Raw genomic sequence first — 24,363 nt, 5'->3', positions numbered from 1 at the left:
GGATGTAGCAAGGAGTTGAATTTGACACATTTTTGCATTCCTCCCCCTATCATTTGTTAGAAATTTTTAAATTTAAGGATTGTAGCCACACGTTTCCAAATATTCAAGGCTTTCAAGCTCTTGAAAATGAAATTAGTTTTTTCAAGTACTTTCCATTTTTTAAGGAGCGAATGATGCATTTTTTTTGCGAGTTACGGGCCCACTTCAAAGTAGTGGCCCTAAGCTATAGCTTGTTTATCTTATAGACAAATCCTTCCCTGAATGTAATTCACTCTTACCTGCAGATTTTTGTAATTTTTACGAAAATTCGTCAGTTTTTACAGTTAAAGGATTTTTACAATTTTACCAATCTGAACATGTGAATTCAGAAGGTTCTTCAAAATCTTTCGTCTGTAACAACACAAAATATCTAGTTTTTGAAATCATGCAAATTGAAAATAAACATTCTGAAAAGAAAGAAAACAAATTATAACGAGTAGATCGTTCTGTTAGTGCAAGTGGGGGGAGGAGGGTTTCCTTTGTTTTAGGTTCTAATTTGTAAAAATAATCGTCAATTATTCTAGGTGTTGCAGCTGAATGCATAGCTCGTTTAGCCTATATTTCCATTTATATGCTTGCCCAAATGGTTTTCAGTCAAATAGTGAATTTAGACATATTTTCAGCACCCCAGTGACAGCTGTACTATTTGTATTTAATGTTTTTTTTTTATTTCTCCCTTCAGAAAAGGACATTCGCTAATCTCTTCATTTTCATTGAACTATTCAAAAAAAATTTTTTTTTGGTCTTAAGATTTTGGAAGATGTAATGTTACTATATGAAGTCCTCCCAAAACTGGGGGGCATTGCCCCCTCTGCCCCCCCATAAATCTGCCCATGTTTATGCCATTATCTTTCACCTAAAATTATCTTGGTAATGTAACCTGTAAATAGTTTCTTGTTATGAATATAGAACCCCCTTACATTCAAATGAAGTATATCATCCCTCATTTTTGAATGATAAGATTTGTGAATGGAATAAAAGGAAAAGATGAGAAATTGGTAGAACACTGTAGGATTTTCTGGATCTTTCTTTGCTGGTATAAAACGCCAGACATCTCGTGAATGGAGGAGAGTCGATTAGTTTGATTTCTAACAGTGGAGTCTCTTTTTCAACATTCCGCTGGAAGTGTGTATTGACCTTTGCGCTGTGTTTTTGCGTATTTTGATGTAAATACGTGTGACTGTTGAAATTACGTTAATTGATATTTGCCCAATTGCTATGGTTAATTTAGCAATTGCTAACGATATTTCTTGTACATACTTGTAAAAAAATCTCCTGTGTTTTCTCAAGAACTGTGTTGTCATTAAAAGAAAGTTTGAAGCTGCAACTGAACTCTTAACAATACTTATAATGAAGCAATATTTTAGATAAATTTTTTTAATGTTTCTCTGATTTAAAAACAAAAATACTAGGAACATAGTTACAAATACAAGAATAGTTAGTTATCAATATTTTGTAATGTAATCAAGCTTTTCGTTTTAAAATTTTTGAATAAAAAGACCTTGAGTATAAAATCAGGTAAATCATCCTGATTTGATTCTAAAGTTATGCACCTATGAAAATCATTTGAAAGTTAAAACTTTACTTTATTCACAAAAAATGTGCTCAAATTGTTCGTTGATGAATCAGAAATAGGTTATCTACTAAAAACAATTTACATAAACATAATTTATGAATATCACACACAGCACATGTACTCCAGAACTTATTCCTAACAAAATTAAATTTTAAAAAGGCAAGAGACTTGCACACTCTGAAAAATTCATAAAAACATGCAAATTAAAGTTTAGAATTTAGTTAAAAATATGAAATACCTTTTGTGAAAATATCAAAGTAGGTTGGTTTTCCCACCATTACTCCAGTAGGTTCTAAGCCAGGTCCTGATGCAGTTACTTTGGATGGGTCACCAGCAAGGCCTTCCACCATTACCGAGAACGGGCTCTTAGGCACTTCTTTGCCAGAAAATAATACTTTAATCTTTAAAAAACAAATTTCAAAATTAAAAAGAAATGTAAATAAATGGACTAAAACACGAAATTTAATGAAGTAAAAAATATAAAAGGAAAACGTTAAATTTCCATATCAAAGATTGATGATGAAACATGTTTTTTTAAGACATTTATCATAGAAACAAAGAAATCAATTTTAATTAAAATTTATCAAGTGCACCAGGCAATGGCGCAACAAGGGGAGAGTTTTGGAGGTCAATCTCCCAAACCCTTGGTTTTAACACGATTGACAATCTTAATACAGTAGTTTATATCACGGCTGCAAAGTCCGAGTCGGACAAATTTTTGGGTAAAGGAGACTGAGTCTGGAATTGTAATTTGAAGAATCGGAGTCTGTCATCCCCCCTCCCAGTCTACAATTCTGCCAGGGCTTCCGGAGTTGGAGTGAGATTTTATAGTAAAGCAGTCGGAGTAAAAGGCTCTAAAGTACTCCGAGTCGGAGTTTGCAATTTTTTCCCAGACTCCTGCAGCCTTGGTTTATATTCATGTAAGGACTGCTGTGACCAAACATGTTGTTCTACATTTGAGACAGAAGTAAAAGGGATGCAAGAGGATATTTTCAAGTTTTGAATAAAATGATTATAAAGATAACGTCCTAGGTAGGCTTTCATTGAAATTTTTTTCTAAATCATGCTGTACAGCAGCAACTACCAGGGCTACTAGTACCATCTCTTGCCCCCAAGACAGAGGAGAGGTTCACCTACCATTTGTACTGGTTATCCCCAAATTTTTAATTTTGCCACTTACATCCCTTTGCTTCTCACTGCCTCATTTGTAATACTCACATAATTTAGGCAGGAATGCAAAGAATAAAACATTACCTTATGAAGACCTTCAATTTTAGCAGTATATTTTACAGTGTATGTTTTGCTTCTATCATCATTAAACTTGATCTCAACCTGTAAGAAAGAAGTTACATCACTGAAAAAGCTTTTAAGAATTTAAAACACACAAAATTGAATGCATTTTTTCTTATTCAATTCTTTATGAATCTTCATGTAGACTTCTACATATTTCTGCAAACAGAATAATAAATAAAAAATTCAGTGTTAATAAATCATACTTCTTGGCACTGTCTAGAAGATGTAATAACATGTTGATAAACCAATTTAACTGCCAAAATAAAAATCAGAAAATATTCCAAATAGGGTTTTTTGTTATGATTTAATCAAAAATATATTCATTTGTTTAAAATTGTGCATGTATTTTACCTGTGTAATAGTAAAATATGTTAAAATAGCACATTTGACTAAACAAAGATCCTGTCTTTTCTTCACTGAAGAAAAGACAGGACTGTTTAGAAAAGTAAAATTTAGCACTGCAAAAAAGTAGGCTGCCACAGTTTGAAATAGAAGTAAAAAATAAGAAATATTAGCAGCAATAGAAGTCTCTGTATTGAATCCACAACCATAAAAGCTTTATAATGGATAAATACCTCTGTACTTTAAAATTTAATGAATGAACTACCAACATTTTAATGCATTAAAACATCTGTAATTCCTTCATAAAAACTTTATTTTCTAATAAATATGATATATTTTTAAAATATATAATACCCCAATATATTGTAATGGCTATCTGTTTACATTTGATCTGTACATGTAAAAAAATACTATTATTAAGATAATTCATAATAGTTATACTTCTAAAAACTAAGAAAATATTTATTTCACGCTAAATGCTATGATTTGAACAATATTGCTCAAGGGTCAAATTTTAAAGGTTCATTTAAGCTATAGCATACTTCAAAAATGTTTGGGATTGATGGAGAAAGTAGGCAATGTCTCTTATTTAATATTACATTTCAAGTATATCTGAAAAATCCATATTTAAAAAGAAAATGTGGGAGCCCTAGAGTGTCTTAACTTATTTTAATGCATAAATAGTCCGAATTATGTCTAATAAATAAAAATTTGCACAACATTGAAAATAAGGGCAGGAGCTGAGCTCCCGTGCAAATTAGGCCTTGGCTATACTTCATAAAAACCAAGTATTTATTCCTAGCTAAAAAAAAACTAATTCAAAGGTAACATTAAAACATTTCATTTAAGCTGTAGCCTATTTTACTTCAAAACTGTTGAGGATTGATAGAAGGTCAAGAAAATGCCTCTTGTTTTAATATTCATTTTTAGAAAAATCTTTCATTTTTCTTCAAATATAGTATTTTATCAGAATTTTAAGGAAAAAGGCTTAAGTTGTCATGAAAACATTGATAAATGCATTAAAATGCATCAATATTCTTCATATTTCTGGCTGTAAATGTACTGTACATCGTTTTAGTATTCATTTGAATGAATACAAAGAAGATTTTGTACCAGGTACCCTTATGTTGTAAAATTAGCTTAGCAAGCATACTTGTCAACTTTTGGAAATGGATATCACTAAAATTTTTTGTGCCCACCACTATCTTAAAGATTTTTTCAAATTTAATTAAGAATGCACAAAATTAAGAATGAAGTATATATATATATATATATGAACGCAAACGGTTCATAAGAGAGCTTAACGTTTAAATTAACCGATATGGTCACCAAAATTTTAAGTTAAAAAATAATGAAAAAAAAAAATATCTGGAAGTTAAGTAACTCTTAAAATTTCCCTACTTTCGTATAATCTTACCGTCTAAATTCCCCGATTCTGATATTCCATTACCATGGGAAACATCTTTAATCAATCTTTAGAAAAAATGAATTACCTAGTTTGATTCAACTTGGATGCAACTGGATTGAAACTCCCCAGAGGACGTGGCAAAATGGAAATTGTGCAAGTCCTCTGCCATGGAATATGCGATATCTATGCAGTAGAATCACACACCAAACCAAAACTGTAGAATTTTACATAGGCAGATGCAATCAGATTTCAAAATGCTTAAAAAATCGGGACTAACGCGTAAAAAACCAACTAAAATTAGTATTTTGCAACTAATCCAAAAAAGTTGGCAAGTATGGCTTAGGATTCTAGCATACAATTTGCTATTGTGAAAATTTTAAAAATGAACAACCATTACTTAAAAACTTACAGGTTCAAGTTTTCCTTTCGGATTTTCAACAAAGACTTCAACATTCCCTTTTCCGGCACTGAATGTTTCCACAGTAAACATAGTAGGTGCATTAACATTAACACCAGTTGGTTCAATTCCAGGGCCATAGCACCGTACTCTGTTGGGATTTGTTTTAGGTCTCAATGGAGCACCAGGTTTGAGCTCTGCTTTTGGATACTGTGAAAGGTACGTCATCATGGACAGATCATCTACATTCGGATTCACCATTTCCTCTGGTTTGATCAACTAAAACAATAAAATCAAAATATAACTTTTCAAATATTGACTGAATACAAATAATTATCAAAATATTAAGTTAAAAGTATTACATGCACAATTGTAGGATATAGGAAAAAAGAATGTTTCTATAAAACTTTTCTAACTTAAAACATCTTGGAAAATTTACAGTTTGATGCATTAAGTCTGACAAGATGTCTACTGATATGGTGATGCAAAATTCCAGTATATTACTAGTATTTCTAGAATGAGAAGTTAAAAATATCTAATATCATATCTTTCAATTTCAAAAAATATACCAATGTAAGTTTTTAAAATACCTCACCACTTTCGGGGGAGTGGAGGAAGCCATAATCACACATAATGTCTACTACAAATATGAGAATTAAAGACAGATTTAGTTATAAGAAACTATTTGATAAGAGACATGAAAGTGAACTTTTGCTAATGTCGTTTTAGTTGATAGATCGTAAAATTACTAGGAAATGTTAAACTGTTCATTATTTTTTTGTTTTGCCGATCATTTCGAACAGCAGTTCACACCTAACACCACCAGACATGACGATACTGAATCACTTGTTAACATCACACTACACAATTACTTCACAACTCCACACGCTAGCAACACCCTTCAGATTCAGCCCTCAGATGTTCTAAGCTTTGTCAAAAAGTGTAAGAAAAAGAAAAGCTCAGGCCTTGATAGAATCACCAACTCTCTAATTAAAAACCTGCCAATTCGTACTATTTTCTATATTACCCAACTCATCAACAAAATACTTGAGTTAGGTCACTTTCCGCAGGAGTGGAAAACTGCTATAATAATCACTATTCCAAAAAAGGAAAGAGCAACAGCGGAGCCATCGGAATACCGACCAATCAGCTTGCTCTCTCCAAAATTACTGAATTCTGCATTCTCAATAAACTTCTCGACTTTCTTGCGGACCACAATATCATACAAGCTGAACAATTCGGCTTCCGCAGGAAGTACTCTACAAACCACCAACTACTTAGAGTCACAGAACTAATCAGAGAGGCTGAAAAAAGTCATCAGAAAACCATCGGGCTTTTCCTTGACATAGCGAAGGCATTGGATAGGGTTTGGATTGATGCGCTAATTTACAAACTTATACGCCTTGGGTTACCTCATGCACTCATAAAAATTATCAGTTCCTATCTTATGAATAGGCACTTTATCGTTCGAGTGAGAGAAACTCTCTCAACACCTAGACACATGCGGGCCGGGGTGCCTGAAGGCAGCCTCTTTGGCCCAACTCTTTACTCAATTTTCTCAAACGATATCCCACACATGGACAACACGCATCTTGCCATTTATGCAGATGACACCTGCATACCAGCCTCCGCTCAGGTACTTTATCAAGCCTTTTCAGCAATTCAAAACCACTTAACACATCTAGATACCTGGCTAAGGACTTGGAAAATCAAAGTTAATGCAAACAAAAGTATAGCTACCTGCTTTTTTACAAGAACAACAGAGCTCCCTCCTATTAAACTGCATCTTTATACCGACCCGATTGATTGGTCTCAGCGGGCGAAATATTTAGGCATAACTTTCGACCGTAATTTAACCTGGCGACCTCACATTGAAGAGGTACGCAAGAAGTACCTCACTTCCAAAAAACCACTAAATTGTCTCCTGCACAAAAAAGCGTTTTATCAACGGATAATAAACTGCTCATTTATAAGTCCTGCCTAAGACCCATTATTACCTATGGAGCGCCCATATGGGCGACTTCCGCAATCTCTAACTTTAACAGAGTTGAGAACTTGCAGAGAGTGATGGTTCGAGCGGCGTGCGACCCTACCTGGTACGTCTGTACGGACAAGCTGGTGGAAGAGGTTGGCATCCCGACGCTCCACAACCTTTTGCAAATAGCTCGCCAAGATATTTCACTACAACATCCCCCGTGTTGGCAATCCACTACTTAACAACCTTCCAAATTACAATCCATTGGATCCGGCAAATTCTCGCAGGCCTCGCGCTCTGCTAGCTTAGTTTCAATTTCGAAACGGGGTGAGTGAATCCCTTATAGGGTTCACTTACCTCGTTTCGACTCTAGTTATTGTGCTACACTCTGGCTGGAAGCATGCTCCTATCTATTTTCATTGCACTATTTTTTTTAAATTTCTTATCAACATTTTATCATTGTCTTAATTTTATTTTATTATTCATTCAAATAGCCTAGAAATCCCCCACGGGGAAAAAAGTATAAAACTTAAAAAAATATGTAGGAAGCGGAAAAAAAACCTTAAACTTATTTAAAAAAAGAACTTCTTTAGTTGAAATTTACTCTGAAGAGCCTTCGGCTAACCATTATGGTACTCCCGTTAGAGGAAGCCACATCTCTCGTACATCCACGCAACCATCTTCTGCGCCAAAATAAAGCCATGTCCCCAACCGGGGAACTTTCAACATACCACACCAGAGGATATGGGGCAGGGCCCCAGGTGCCTTCAAGCAACGAACTTATATTTCCGTGGCATTATTTTTTGGAATCAAATCATATTAGGGCACTAAAATGAATTTCACACTATAGATGTACTATCACTCCACTTTGAGCTTGGTTTGAAATTGAAATGTATATATTTATATACATGGTAATAAGTAAAGTTTGAAAATGGAATGCATTCCATTTCAGTTAAATAGATATATGTAATTATGCTATGTTTCATTGTTGTATAAGCAAGCATGAAATAATCTTTCTAAAAACGTTTTTGCAATGTAAATGCCTGAAGAACTTACTTGAGGAACACCCAACCAATTATCTGCAAGATCCATTGCTTCTTTAGCATTCTTCAATGCATTCTCGGGTTTCATGTTAACCCAGTCCGGACATAAACCTATCAAATTAAAAAGATACTTAAAATTGTATGCTAATATTATGACTGCTACAATAAATAGAAGTTGACAATTCAGTCAGACAGTAATTAAAATTCCTAGAACCATGTTGAATTTAAAATAAGCATAAAAATTTAGCCTTGAAATCATTACAAAATGAACTAAGAAAATGTTGATTTGCCAACCTAACAAAAAAAATCTGGAGATTTTTTTTTTTTTAATTCAGAGAATATTTTTCAAAAAAAAAAATTCTTTTAGACACTTTAATCTAATTTAATATAATAATACTTTGTAAGTATAAGAACTTACTTTTGCAAAATTTTACTATGAAAATTTGTAGATTTCAACATTGTTTTGCTATTTTAAACTTCCTTAAGTAATTTTTCAGACTAATTTAATTTACTAAAATCTTCATAAACTTAAGGTCAACACCACTGATGAAAATTAATTATCATTTCTACGATTGGTGCTGGATTAAATCAGCTTTGATGCAACTGGATTTAAATTTTTGTTTGTGGAGGTGGCAAAATGACAAGTGTATAGTCCTCTCCAACAAAATATGAAGAATAAAGGTTAAAAAGAGCATAATGACAAATTTTACTGATAATCAAGAGGTCGAAGCAAATAGTAAACAAAAACAGGCGTTTTTTACGAAAGCCGATGTTTTCGGATTTCGAAATGTGTAAAAAAAATCTGGACCAAGGTGCAAGAAACAGCTCAAATGTGAAAATTTTACGCATAATCCGTAAAAGTTGGAAAAAACCTGGTGGTAAGAATTATTTTAAAATAAAAGTTAAAACATTATGTAAGATATTTTAAAAGCAGAAAACAATTCTTTGAAGAAAGTAAAAAAGGGAGGAATGATGGGAAAATTTGGTTGGCAGGAGCAGTACCGTACAAGTGCCTTTTGTTGAAAGTGGAAGAGTCTATATGTCTGAAAATGCTTAAAATTTTATCTAATGATCAGTATTTAAAAGCTAGTTTTTTATTTGCTTGACTACTGAATTTCAACAGATTAGAATAAAAGAACAAGATTACCTGGAGCCAAAGCATCCACCAAAGCTGCAACAGCCCGGCCATCGTTCCAGTCGGAATTGAAGTTGTTGATGGGCAAATCTGGAAGTTTGTTTTGAATCCATCCAAGCAGCCTTTGTTTTGGAGTGGGTCCGCCTTTCTTGTCGAAGACCGAATCGCCTTCTTCGCCTTCCCACATCGGAAGGGAAATGGAATAGTGCAGAATAAGGGTCCATATTAAACCAAGGATTAACTTGAGCTTGCAATCTACTATATCAGTACTATCTGCAAAGAAGTTGAGAAAAAAGCATTAGAAAGAGGGAATTGATATTTGAGTAGAAAAATTTTTAAACGTAACATTCAGCCAGTAGGAAAATAAATTATTACTTTCAATCTTACACAGAATGCCGAATGCACGCAAAAACGTTTGTACTAATGTACACTAAAATTTTAATGAAAGAGCAGAAACAAAAATTAAAAGTATTCAAATCAAAAGAATTTTAAGAGCCCTCGTTAAAAGCCATGTATTTAAGATGATGTAGCTTTCTTTAGACCTATATTTTCACTTTTTTTGTGATATTTTTGGCTGAAATATAAATTTAGTCATCTAATCGAAAATTCATTGCACACAAAACATCGATGTTACAAAAACATTGAGGGGCTTAACTTCATCAAGTTTTCCCATTGGGATCTTATTCCATTGGAAAGAAAAAAAATTGATCGTCAAAAATATCGAAGTGCGTCAGATTAAAATAAGGTGGGTTAATTACTAGCTAAAAAGTGCATATTTAGAAAATCTGACCGTTTGAGCGTAACAGTAGAGTGTGGAAAGTTTACAAAGTTGCAAAAAAAAAAAAAAGTTAGTCTGGACATTCAGAAATGCGGTTAATTTTTATTATTTTTTTTGAAGAAATTCTGAAAAAAATATAATTTGCCATGGGAGAAAAGCATAAAAGTGCTTAGAAACATGGTTTTGTTGGCCAACTTCGGGGACAACAAATGACGGTATTCTTCTCAGTTGTTAGTGTCTGCAAATGAAAACAAGTTGATGTGTACATCACATGACTTGCTTTTACACTAATTTAATGATGATAGTGCCTTCGAGTAAGCAAGGAAACACTTTGAATATTTTCAACCCTAGTTTGTCACGAAACGATGCAAAAAGGCGGTTTACAGAGTTTAATTTTCTCAATTTCTACAATTTTAACGTTATTTGATGGATAACTCTCTAAATAGCGCCAAATTGAAACCAAATTCAAAAAAAAAATTTTCCGCCAAATTTGTCCTTGGGCTACCAAAAGTTGGCAAATATTGCCAAATTATAACATCACTTGAGTTTGCATTGATATTAACACTGATTTTTCCTCAAAAAGGTATAAAAGACCCCTTTTGGAATATCAGAATAAAACCAAAAGGGGAGCACATCTAGACCCTACTAGGAATCTCATACCAAATGTCAACTTACTACGACATACCCTTTTTGAGTTATTACAGGGTTCATAACACTTGAGGTTTTAAAAAAATCCGACTTTTCCAGGTCATTTTTTAGAAAATTCCAGCTTACTTATTTCATTCAAAACTAAGTTTAAACAGAAATATTTTCAAAACAATTAAAACTGTTTAAAGTAGCCCAAATGCAGAAGAACTGAAACTTTTCCCCTTAGATAAAAGAAACAAAAGTCTTTTTTTTTTCTTTCTTTCTTTTCCCCCTTAAAATTTAAAGTTTTTTTTTTTTTTTTTCAAACGTTCTGTTCAAAACCGTTTTAATTGATTTACTACTTGTTGAAAATAAAGTACTTTCAACTTATTTTAGCGGTTCTTCGATGTCACGTGTAATGCCTAATATTAACGTTTTGCTGCACAGCAATCTTTTAGCATCCGCTTTTGATTACAATATTTCTTTTTATTTTCTTATTAGTATATAACACAAAACATATTGAGCAAAATGCAAAGCTATTTTTCAGTATAAATGTGATAAACTTGTTCCATCGATCGGCACACCATATGATGCATAATGACAAAAATCAACATCCGTCAATCATAGGTTAATGCCAATAATCATCAGTTTTTTTCTTTCCATATTAAAGGGCGCTTTCATAAAAATTAAAATTTTTCTTTTCCAGAAAATAATTTTTAAAAATTCATAATTTATTGCACATTTTTTGTTACTTTTAATAGTATACATTGAGATACATATCCAATTCTGTTTCTGGAAATTTACACTTTCATCGTGTAAGCGACAAAATATGGCGACTAAGTGAAAAATTTAAGATAAATAGACTTTTGAATTTGTAGCATAAAAGTGGCTATAATTAATTAATAAACCGAAAAAAACTACAATTAAGATAAAATAGCTTTTAGCACATAAACGTCTAAATCAGTTAGAATAAAAAAATATTCTGAAGATAAAATTTTGCATTTTTCCTGAAAATAATTACGAACTATCCAAAAACGCAAAAAAAAAAGAAAAGAAAAAATTAATTTGAATTTTGACATCTTGAATTCAAATTATGTTTTCCGCAATCACGAGTGTGTGTGTGTAGGCGTGTGTGTGGGGGGAGGGTATGTGTGTAGGCATATGTGTTTGTGTGCAGGCATGAGTGTGTGGGTAGTTGGTGAAGGTGTGTGTGTTTGTGTAGGTGTCTGTATGTATGCGTGTGTATGTGTTTGTGTGTAGGTGTATGTATATATGTGTGTGTAGGTGTGTGTAGTATATGGACGCAACCTGGAGACGGTTTTTGCTAGAGGAGCAGCATCCTCAGGATCCAGTCGACGGTGATGCTGCAGCGGGTGCTGATGGGAAAATAAAATGATAGCACATCAAAACAGTCAAATGAAAGCAATAAGCAATCGTGAGTGCTCAAAAAAAAAAAAAAAAAAGGAAAAAGAAAGGCAAAATTTGCGCTGTTTTCAATAGTTTGCATTGCAATAAACATCCAATGCCGTTTTCGGAAACTTGGGCACTTAAATAGTCTTGTGTACTTCCATCATGGGAATGACCAAATATGGCGGCAAAGCCAAAAAACGAGAAATAATTTGAGTTTGTACCATGAAAACAATTCAAAAATAATAAATCTTCATAAAACTACAATTCGGTTGAAAACTTTTTATCCTCATTGCCTCGGACGCATATGTGTTAAGATTGCAAGTTTAAAAAAATTTCATTTCTCAAAAAAATTATTTAAAACTAAAAAATTTTTTAAAGAAAATGTAGCAAATTTGGTGTTATTTTCATCAATTTGCAGTGAAAGAAAACACCCAATTATACTTTGTTTTTGGAAACTTAGGCATTTAAGGATCGTGTCTACGTCCATCTTATGAATGACCAAAGATGGCGTCTACATTTTCCAGATCCACTTTTTTTATTGTCAGCGTCATTTTGCCTCAAAATTTTTACTTTTTTTTTTCTTCAAGAAACATCGATAAGAATGAAGATTAGATCTTATGAAACGAAATTCCATGGTAAAAAAAATTTGGGAAGCAAATTTGGAAAACTAGTCGACCCGTGCGGAACTCCGCACTGTGCTTCAAATCGTTTCATAAGGCATTTCGCTCTTTAAAAATTTCAAAGGAAGAACATTATGAAGAAGAACCGAAAAAAAGTAAGCGCAGAAGAGAAGGCATGTAATTTAAAGACATCAGTAACAAAACCTCGTTAAATACAACGTTGTGATAACTTGATCATCGCTCACCTTTTGGTCGTACATATTTTCAATTCAAACATAAATATCATTAAAAGTGTGGCTGAGTAGTGACTCGTGAAAAAGCAATAATTGTGCATGTGAAAAAACAGGTTGTGGCAAATACAGTCCTGCCCATGTGAGCATCTGACGGGAAAAAAAAGAAACATTAAAGAGATATTTATTGGCACGGATTCGAATTGGTGCCATTCTGATTAACAGCCCGACACCCCAACAAACCTAGCGATTGCGCCTTCCTTTTCAAAAGCTATTCATTGAAGGAATGCGTAGTAAAAAACAGCAAAAAAGCTTTTTGCCAAAAAAAATAATAATAATAATAATAATAAGATCATGCTTCTATGTTTTGTCATTAACCAGCATGATACGACTTAAAATTATTCGTAAAGCATGGAATTTGAATAAAGAATGACGAAGATCTCACGTAGCGATTGAAACAAACATTATAGAGAAGTAATAAATTAGATTGAAAATAAGTGTTTTTATCTTTGAATATTGAACTATTTCACATAGAAGGTTGCTTTAACCGTTACGGCTTAAATGTCCGCACACGTTTATTTTTTAATCGAACACTTAAAATTCAAAACCGAAACCAGTTGAATTGAGTCCGTTTTTTAAGTGTAATTTTTCGAACCTAGACAAAATGTTTCTTTTTTTTCAGCAGAAAGCAGAGGAGTAGAAAATGATTTCTTGCTAATGAAGTTGATAATAATTTTAATGTTTTATATCGTATTCGCGCGAATAAAAAAAAGTAAAGGTTTACTGGGTGAAACTCGTAGTTTTAATTTGGCGTAGTATTTTTTCATTTGTACAAAAGGTCAAACACTGCTATTAGAAACATCTACATTTCAGCATACAATGAAAATGTTTTTCTGCAGAAAAAGGATTTCCTTGAGGTAAATCTAATATTTTTTTATGCTTACATTATGCTGAGTGGTCGGGATGTAGTTAAAACTTAAAAAAAAAAAAGGAAGATCACCCTTTGATTAACAGTCAACTTATCCGAATGATAACTGTAGCCTGCATAAAGGAGTCGAAACACCAAGTAGCATTCTCACTGCATTTATTTTATTACGTGTGTATGTTATGAGTGCATATAATGCGTAATATTAATGTAAATTTGATATTTACATTTATATTACGGATTTTGTCTGATAACCCAAGCTTGCTCGAAGTTCAGATAGTTTATAGCCGAACGCTCTACCGAAAAAAACTTATCAATTTAACCGAACAACAAAGTTCAGTGCTTTTAAGCTTTATTAAATACAAACACACACACACACACACGCACGCACAGGCTATTATTGTTTTTTTTTTTTTTTTGCCAAAAGCGACGCAAAAAATTGGAAAATTGTATTAGAACTTTGCTTTTAAAAAAATATGCATAAGAACTTCAAGCTGCATCAAGGTTTTGAAACAGCAAGACGCGTTTCCGAAAACTTAATTTTTCGACCGTAAGTCTATTTTTCGTCATTAGTCAGCCTGACAAGTTTTAAGAGGGGAATAATATATGAGAGGGGAATAATATATGAGAGGGGAATAATATATAAGATTAGATATTAAAGAGAAATGTTTTAATTTTTGCAAAATTTTTACAATTTGATTCTGCAGGCTTCTTGAAGAGTTATAACATAGATGGCAGCACGTGTTCATTTAACAGCACGGTTAAAATACAAAATAATTTGAAATAAGCTCTTTTTTAAGCGTAGCTTTTCGAATGCAGTAGAAATGTGATAGGCTATTTGTTTTTTACAAAAAGAAGAAAAAAAATAATTTACCCTTCAAATTAAGGTTTTTTTTTTTTTATTTGTACAAAGAGTCCAAAACTCATTAGAAGAATCTTTACTTCAATATACGATTTATTATTTTTTATGAACAAAAAACAATTCCATTGTTGTCTGAAATCTTAAACTTGTTACTTATATTTTCGCTTACATTATGCTTTAATTTTCTTACCAGAGCCAAAGCTTAAAACGAAAAAAAAAAAAAAAAACCCTAAAATTCCAGAAGTAATTTAGCACAAAGTCACTTCAAGTTTTCATATCAGCAAGGAGCGTTACTTCTCATTTATTCTATTTCTTCATAGTTGTTATTCACTTAAGTAAGTGTTCATGTAATGCGTGATATTTCTCGAATTTTTTTGTTGCAGATTGTCCGGACGTGGGCCCGAACACGCATTCTCTGGTTATGAAGAGAACGCTCTGCCGATCAAGCTATTCAGCTCTGTCGGTCATAGCGCAAATTAAAGTTATAAGTTTAACCGAAAACCTCATTCTGGTTCTTTAAAACAGGTTTTTCGGCTGAAAAAAACAATTTTTAGACCGTGGGTCTATTTTTCGTCAGTAGCCAGCACCATAAGCTTTAAAATAAGGCGTAAATCAAAGAAATCGATCAAGAATTGCGGAAAATCTGGCGTAGAAACCAAAAACAGGCTACAGAAGTAATATATAAGGATTTAAGCGTAGCTTTTCGAATGCAGTAGAAATGTGATAGGCTATTTGTTTTTTACAAAAAGAAGAAAAAAAATTAGTTTACCCTTCAAATTGAGGTTTTTTTTTTTTATTTGTACAAAGAGTCCAAAACTCATTAGAATAATCTTTACTTCAATATACGATTTATTATTTTTTATGAACAAAAAACAATTCCATTGTTGTCTGAAATCTTAAACTTGTTACTTATATTTTCGCTTACATTATGCTTTAATTTTCTTACCAGAGCCAAAGCTTAAAACGAAAAAAAAAAAAAAAACGTACAATTCCAGAAGTAATTTAGCACAAAGGCACTTCAAGTTTTCATATAAGCAAGGAGCGTTTCCTTCTCATTTTTTCTATTTCTTCATAGTTGTTATTCACTTAAGTAAGTGTTCACGTAATGCGCGATATTTCTCTAATTTTTTTTGTTGCAGATTGTCCGGACGTGGGCCCGAACACGCATTCTCCTGGTTATGAAGAGAACGCTCTGCCGATCAAGCTATTCAGCTCTGTCGGTCATAGCGCAAATTAAAGTTATAAGTTTAACCGAAAACCTCATTCTGGTTCTTTAAAACACGTTTTTCGGCTGAAAAAAACAATTTTAAGACCGTGGGTCTATTTTTCGTCAGTAGCCAGCACCATAAGCTTTAAATTAAGGCGTAAATCAAAGAAATCGATCAAGAATTGAGGAAAATCTGGCGTAGAAACCAAAAACAGGCTACAGAAATAATATATAAGGATTCCCCCGACTTTTCCCAGACATTTTTAACTATGTTATTTTCCCTGACAATTCCAGGCTTTCCCGGAGCGTACGAACCCTGAAGTTATGCGAGATATGTACATACATACGTACGAACATACATACGTACATCATACATACAGAAGTCAAGAGAAAACTCGTGGTAATTCACTCGGGGATGATCAAAATGGATATTTCGGGCGTCCATCCGTTCTTAGACATATATGCACGTGCGCTACTGTCGAAAAAAACACTCAACATTCATTCGGGAATGAGTAAATTGGAAAATTAGGCCGAAATTTGAGGGAAAATTTTTTTTGCGAATACAATTTCTTTTAGTATGAAAAAAGTAAAAACACAATTTTCTCGAAAAATTACTGTCTCAAATTTTTACAGACAATTACATGACAAAATTAGTGAAAATGGAAATCGAGTGTGTGGTGGGCATATTTTAAACACATTAAAAGTATTTACATTAAAAATATTATGCATGTACATCAAAAAATTTTCATAAATAGCCAAGTATGCTATAGTACGAGTACCATTCGGTACTCACCGAAGATGCTCAAGAAGCAAACCATTAGTATTTTCTATTTTATAGGGAATTGCATTCAAGGAAAGTGTCAAGAATAGATAATAGAAATGTGTTTAACAATTTTATTAATCAGTTCAAATTTGCGACCGCAAGCAAGACTTACTATTTGCAATTCGATACGCCACAAGAAGTGAAGAATTTGCTTGTAGATGATGTAATGGAAATTGGATAAACTAAAGTTTCATATTTCTTTTTACTTAGTAATTGTTTATTTTTACATTTAAAAAAACAAAATATGATCAAATTGTTAAGTAAAAATAGGTTTGACTAAAACGTTCAACCTCTCCATACACTCGCCCGAGAGTGCGGCAGTACAATGCTATGCAATACAGCTACAGGGCCATTCCACGAAAAAGTCATCGACCCTTTGTCCTGCACGTGATGCGCCACATATTTCATTAAAAAGTAATTATTTTAAAGGGTAATGACGAAATTTTTTGCTTAAAAAATCACACAAGTTTGTAATTTATTAAGTACCAGAAAATTTTTTTCATTAATATTTTGAAGTTTTTTTAATGAAATATATTAGGCGTTACGTACGGGTCAAAATGACCATTTTGGGTGGAATCGCCCTATACAAATTTTAATTTTCTCTCTTAGTAATAAGTCACTCAGTGGCGTACATAGGACCACTGCAAGCACCAAGGTTCTGGTAATAAGGACGTTGTCTCTATGCCCCACATAAACATTTATTCAAATTAAAAAATCATTTAGGCATCTCGCACGGCTTAAAATTTATAATTTTCTTTAAAAACTTGATTTCTTTCGATACATTTTTCTAAATGTAAGGTAAATTTTACGAAATTATCAAGCTGAAAACTAAAAACAGTATTATAGGTAATTAGCGTTAAAAAGAAATTTTTGCTCTTCTGCAATATTTAAGTCTCCGACATAGTACTCAAAGATATGGGTTTTTTTCAAAGTCAAGTTAAATTTTTCACTTTAAATATATTTTATTTTTTTACTATGCATTTGCAAATGTTGACCTGAAAATGTGTTCGCTAATAATTTTTGAACTTGATATTTTATTTAGATTTATATGTAATTTTTTAAAAGGTAAATAGTAAAAAAATCAATTTTTTTTTTGAAGAAAATTATAAATTTTAGGCCAAGTGTAGGATATCTAAATGTTTTTTTAATTTTAATCAATGTTCTTGTGGTACATATGGAATGTGGGGTATAGGGGCAACGTTTTTTCAACCGAAATTTCGAGTTTCTAAGAAAAAGTTTTTTTTTCTTTTTTCCTCTGATTTGGTCTAGCATACAAGTGCTGGTATGCACTTTCTGACGCAAGTCGGCAAGTTGCCGTTGTTCAAATTATATGAAACTTTTTTTCACAATTGTTTTGCCATAAGAGGAAAAATGTAAGAGGGTATGCGACTTGAAAAATAGACTTCTATTTTTTGTGAGACACCCTAGTGTGTATGTTTTTTATTTATGAACTAGTGGTACCCGCACGGCTTTAGCACGTAGTAGAAAATTAGAACGTCTTTTGGTTCTCCTGTATATTTACAAATAATGTATAGTGAATTTCTCGCCAATAGGCTTACCCATGTTACGGTTCCATGTTATGATATAACTTGAAATTAACTTGGATTTACTCGTCCATCTTATGATAATTTTGCTCGGGAAAATGTTTTTAAAAAATTGGAACAAAAAAGAACCACATCGAATTTTCGAAAAATCGCTTCAAGGTGCACACCCCCATGCTACAAACTAATTTTGTGCCAAATTTCATGAAAATCGGCCAAACGGTCTAGGCGCTATGCGCGTCACAGAGATCCAGACAGACTTTCAGCTTTATTATTAGTAAAGATTTTTCGAAAAGTAGCGAAGTAGCGACAACATTTCAAAAGTAGTTTGTAGTTGCTACATTTTGAAAAAGTAGTTATAGCTGTAGTTAACTACATTCGTAACAAAGTTTTTGTAGTTCGCTACAAAAAAAAAAGAAAAAAAAATGTAGTTTTTCCAACCACTGAGTTGAACTCTTCAGTGGTTAATACAGTAAAACTTGTCTACAACGGTATTGTTGGGACCTAAAAAAATATCGTAATAGACAGGTTATCGTTATAGACAGTTTGATTGTTCATTTTGACATTTTGCTGGGGGCAAATATATATATATATATATTGTTATAGACAGGTTATCGTTATAAACAGATTTCACTGTATTCGAACAAAAAATCTGTCACAATTTTCCAAAGAAGATAACGTCCTTTGAAAGCCTTTAAGCGAAAAAGAAAAGAAAATTAAAAATTTCGTATTGCGGTACTCTTTTTCAAATCGAGCGACATACTTTTTATAACATGTTAATGATAAACAGCGTAAGGGGAGGGAAGGAGGTATGTTTGACGCTTGGCGGTAAAGGGGGAGAGGGGCCAAATTATGTTGAGAAAGAAATATGACGTCATTTATGGGCAGCTCTTTTATGTTTTTCATATAAAAAAAATTTCGCGGAATTATTGTAACACAAACGTTAGGATTCCTAAGAATATTGTCAAAAGAATTCCAAAAGAGTGAAAATTTGTAAATTTAGGAATGCAGCTTTATGGTTAGAAATGCTCAGATTAAGTTTTATTATGGTGGTTAACAACCAATTCAGTTTAGCGTTTAATCATTTAGCTATTTTAATACGGTTTGAACATTTTTAAGTGTACAGATGTAGAAAAAAAATATACAAATTTTATCTTCCCAAGACAAAATACCAACTTTAAACGAGCTGATGTGTGCATCACATGACTTCCTTTTACTTTAATTTAATGTCATTTCCCCATTACTAGCAATTTTAATGTGATTTAATAGTTTACTCTCTAAATATCACCAACAGTGGCCAAATTCAAACAGATTAAAAAAATAAAAAAAAGCCAGATAAAAAAAATAATAAATCGCCAAATTTGTCGCCAAGTTGGCGACAAAACTTGGCGACCAAAAGACTGGCGATATATTGCCAAGTGTCCGCCAAATTATAACACCACTTGAGTTTACATCGAAATTAACAATGATTTCCCCCCAAAAAGGGGCAAAAGACCGCTTTAGAAACACCCGAATGCAACCAAAAGGGGAGGTGCACAACTAGACCTCACTAGGAGTTTACGTACCAAATTTCAACTTTCTAGGATTTACCGTTCTTGAGTTATGCGACATACATACGCACATACCTACAGACAGACGTCACGAGAAAATTCGTTGTAATTAATTCGGCAATCGTCATTATGGATACTTCGCGTGTCTATACGTTCTTAGGCAATTATCCACGTGTGGTCGAGTCGAAAGAAAAAACTCAATATTCGGGGGTGAGTAAAATGGAAATTAAGGTCGATTTTTGAGTGAAAATTTTTTCGCGAATACAATGCATACTTCCTTTTTTGTAAAAGGAAGGAAAAACCTAGTTCATCATTTCCTAAAAAAAGTCAGCGAAGTGAAAAATTCACAATTTTCAAATAAAACACAACTCTAACAAAACAAATTTAAAAATGTCATGGAGATTTTCAGCGACGTTACGATAAAGAAGATAGCCAAATTGAAGCAGTTTAGCACCCACTCCAAACTCCGTCGCTTTAAGTGCAGCATAAGTTTCAGTTATCTCGTAAGTCAATATCAAGTGGCAGTTTTGTTTACATTATGACTTCAAGAACGAAAGTCGGATGATCAAGTCGATAAATCTGGCGATTTCTTTATGGAAGTAAAAAGTATTTATAGAAAATACAGCAATTAAATTTTTTAAGGATGATTAAACATCCCATGTGTTTTTTTTTTTTTCTAATGCCATATATCAACACTTCATGTCAATATTATGATAGTTAAGTAAAGATAAGATAAACATAACTATCCACCATTTAAGCTCACTTTTTTTTTCTTCTTTTTTTCCCTTCTGTTCCCCCTGGAACTCTTGAAACTTTATGCAATGTTGGATGCTATAATAAGACTTCTGACATCGATTAAATAAAAATAAGAAATACAGTAGCCCCTCGTTTTACGCGGGTTTATTTTACGCGGTTTCGATTATACGCGGTTTGAGATCTGTTCCTTTTATTTTATTTTATGCGAATGAGTTTCAGTTTTACGCGGATGCTGGCATAAAAGTCGGTATAAGTACACATTAAACTTATTATACAATTAATCATCACTAGAATGAAGTATTTTCTTATCTAAGGAACCAAACCCCTATTTTAACACAAGTATTAGGTCTCAGTTTACGCGGTTTCGATTTAAGCGGCATTTCCGTGGAACGTGACCCCCGCTAAAACGAGGGTCCACTGTATACGATTTCTACGTGGAAACTGGTGCTTCTACTAATTTTTAACCAACAGAAGCTTCTGCTTCACAAGTTTCAATCGGACTACAAAATAAATACGTGTATTTCTGCTTTAGCCCTGGCTAATGGGCGGTAATTTACTGAATATACCTTGCCTCGCGATCAATCTTCGAGTTGAACCGAACCATTGCTTCGGTCACTCGTCTGGTCTGCTAATTCTATATTAGCTACCAGTTTGTTTCGCACTCTTGGCTTCCTTTAGAGGTTTTCCATCTCCAGCTCAGTCACTTTCCTATGCCGGGCTGATGAGTGCTAATAAGCACGAAACTGCAGTCCTCGGCTGGAAATGACTGAGTTGGCGGTGTATTTCACGTATTTCTGCTTTAGCCCTGGCTAATGGGCGGTAATTTACTGAATATACAAAATAAATGTTTAGGTTAAAACATCAGCGGTTAAAATAACTCCAAACAGATAAGTGCTTGCTTCTACGCTTATGTTGTTTTTAGAAATACCATGTTTGCAAAAACTATTCAAATTTAGAAGCATATTATCAAATCAAACGAACTAAAAACATCCTTTTCCTTAATTCGACTAAGTTATTTTAATTTACCTTTATTTGCCTGTCATTTCCTTTTTCTTTGATTTAGCAGACGATGACAACAAATGAAGAACTACAGAGAAAACAAAAATCAGTAGAGCGCGACATAAGATGGACGCTCACTGAGGGCTGATCCGCGTTCTTCTCGCATTGAGGATAATTTTATGCTTAATTTTGTGTCTTGAACAAAGTAATTTTATGTATAGAAAATGTTTGTCTGTCACAATGGCCAAGATCCCCATATCACCAACAGAAATCATCATGAAGTTTTTGCATTTTCGTCAAGGGTACAGAAAGGAACAAAGGTACCTTTCACTAGGAAATTCCGGTAGAAAATTTCATTTTAACTGAGTTCAGAACCTCGAAGCGATTTTCCCCCTTTGATAAAATGAGATTGAATGGAATGAGAACCCCCCCCCCCCCTCCCCGACATAAAAATCCCTCAACTTAGAGGGTAAAATAACTTTTTAAAATGTGAAAGACATAAAAGAATTTTTATAAGATTGAATTCACACGTAAAAAGTAGCGGTAAATTCCCACAAGCTGCCAAAACACGTTTTACGCTAAATATGTACGCATTTAGAAACGACAAAGTGTATTAGCACGCAATTTTTAGCAAAAATGATAGTTCTTAACCTGAGTTAACTGCGACAAAAAGCTGTTCAGCAAAACATTCGAAAAAAATATTATTCAGTTGAAAAAAAAATAAAATATGATAGACAAGGCCTTAATTCGACATAAAATGTGCAGACATTTTCTTTCTTCTTTTTATTTGTATTGTTTTCGAATTTACAACAATCCACTAACTGTATTGCAGATTAAATCGCGAAAATAGTTTGCAACATTCGGCAACCTTTTGCGAGCGGTCAAAATATAAATTCAAAAATCATACTAGTCGATGAATCCGAAAGATAATTTGCAAAATCCAGCACTACAATTTTTTGTGGGATTTTCTAAGAATAAATACAAGGGCTATTCTGTATAAATCGCCACGTTCATTAAAAAATGAAGGCTCCTTGTTAAACAATTGGCGAGATTTGGCATGTTTATTGACATAAGCTCTGTAAAACTATCTTTCTTGTTTTACCTCGCGGCATAGCAGGAATTGCACTCCTGAAGTATTTCCCCAACCGTAACGTTATTTCTACACCTTTTAACACATAATAAAATCGCTTAGTATTATTCATTAAAATTTCCAAAACAATCAAATAACATTTTACATATGTGATAATTTTAAATATATACAACATCAATTAGTTAAAAATAGCGTTTAGTTCATCTTGAAATTGAGAAAAGCTACAGTTATTTGTGCACCCATTTTACGATCATAATATTTTATATTAATTTATATATTAATTTCGAGCAAAAAATAACTTTTCATCCACAAATTTTTTTTTTTTTTTTCACCGATAAATTACATTTTTTAAAAGACGGGGAAACCGCTTTTTAATGGGCTGAATGTTACAAAACTGACTTTTGAACGTATGCGATCAAACGAAGAAATCGACAGTAAACATGTTTTGACAAAAACATCGATGTTTCAAAAACATCGAGATCGTATACAGATCTCAGAATTCATTTTTATTGCAAAAACTAGGATGTGCTTTAAAAATTTTAACGCTAATTAGCCAAACTGCAGTAATTATCCGTAAAAGAAATTAAACTACACCACATACAGTTTAAAAGCAGAAAAAAAGATACGTATATTACGATCGACTTCTACATTTTCTGCTAAAAAATGCAAACTTGAAACCTGAAAAGATAGCGGAACTGCCTATTTGTATTTTAATGCAGACGGAGAGGAAGGCTCACTAGTTCAAGGTTATGAGGCAAAAGATGGCATCATGTCTGAAGAATTATTCTTAACCGTAGCTTTGACTGCGACACCTTAAGGGCAAAAAACTAGTTACGGAAGAAGGCTAAAAAATAAGAAGTAACATTTGCGTGGGCAGCTTTCCTTGGCAGCTAGTCTTCTCCGGGGACCAAACAATAGCAGAAAGTACAGCAAAAGAAAGAAAAAAAAATGACAGTTGATAAACGCTGGCAATAAAAAGAAATTTGTTCCGGCTAAACTACTTGGAAATGTCTCAAAGGAGAAAAAAAGCTTTGTCAGCTGCAATGGAGTTACACTTAATTCTATTGGCTTTAGCGATTCTTCTATATCCAAAGAAAATGAATTCGAAAATGCATGTAAGTCAAGTATGTCAGACAACTGTAACCCCTGTTTCGTTTCGGAACTGAAAATGCACTAAAAATGAGCCAAGACCTTGAAAGTTTTCAAGAATTAAGAATAACAAAATAAACTAATAACTAATGAGGCAGTGAGAAGCAAAGGGATGCAAGTGGACTATTTTAAGCTTCGAGTAAAACGCGTTTAAAGATTAGCTCCTAGGTAGGCTTTCATTGAAATTTTTTTCTAAATCATGCTGTATAGCAGCAACTACCAGGGTTACTAGTTTACCATCTCTTGCCCCAAGACAGAAGAGAGGTTCACCTAACATTTGTACAGGTTATCTCCAAATTTTTAAATTTTGACACTTGCATACCTTTGCTTCTCACTACCTCAAATGTTCTTTTGGCAATTACTGCGTTCTGAACAGGGGCGAATACAGCCTACCAATTAAGGGGGGGGGGGGCGGTCACGCTGAAGAATATAAGGTTTTGTGTGCGAAAAAAATTCTGAAAATGCTTGAGTGTCAGTAAAAAAGCACCAACTCAGTCAGAAATAACGCACCTTGTGAGACAAAAACGAAACTAATTTCATCAGCAATGAAAGGAAGCTGTGTTTCAAATATTTACTTCACTAGGGGAC

General features: G+C 33.1%; 1 protein-coding gene across 1 annotated transcript in view; it reads right to left on the bottom strand.

The window, feature by feature from the left end:
• Positions 1–24,363, bottom strand: part of LOC129234215 (filamin-A-like) — a 195,353-nt gene that overhangs the window by 149,011 nt on the left and 21,979 nt on the right. The window contains exons 2-6 of the mRNA XM_054868138.1: positions 9,221–9,481; positions 8,087–8,184; positions 5,068–5,334; positions 2,870–2,947; positions 1,854–2,016 (exon numbers count right to left, since the gene is read on the bottom strand). Coding sequence (XP_054724113.1) covers positions 1,854–2,016; positions 2,870–2,947; positions 5,068–5,334; positions 8,087–8,184; positions 9,221–9,481 — 867 coding nt within the window. The remainder of the gene's footprint in view (positions 1–1,853; positions 2,017–2,869; positions 2,948–5,067; positions 5,335–8,086; positions 8,185–9,220; positions 9,482–24,363) is intronic.

This window comes from Uloborus diversus, chromosome 1 (genome assembly GCF_026930045.1).
Source record: "Uloborus diversus isolate 005 chromosome 1, Udiv.v.3.1, whole genome shotgun sequence".
NCBI classification, from domain to species: domain Eukaryota; kingdom Metazoa; phylum Arthropoda; class Arachnida; order Araneae; family Uloboridae; genus Uloborus; species Uloborus diversus.
Note: the sequence above shows the minus strand (reverse complement) of the source record. Positions and strands in the feature narration are given on the sequence as shown.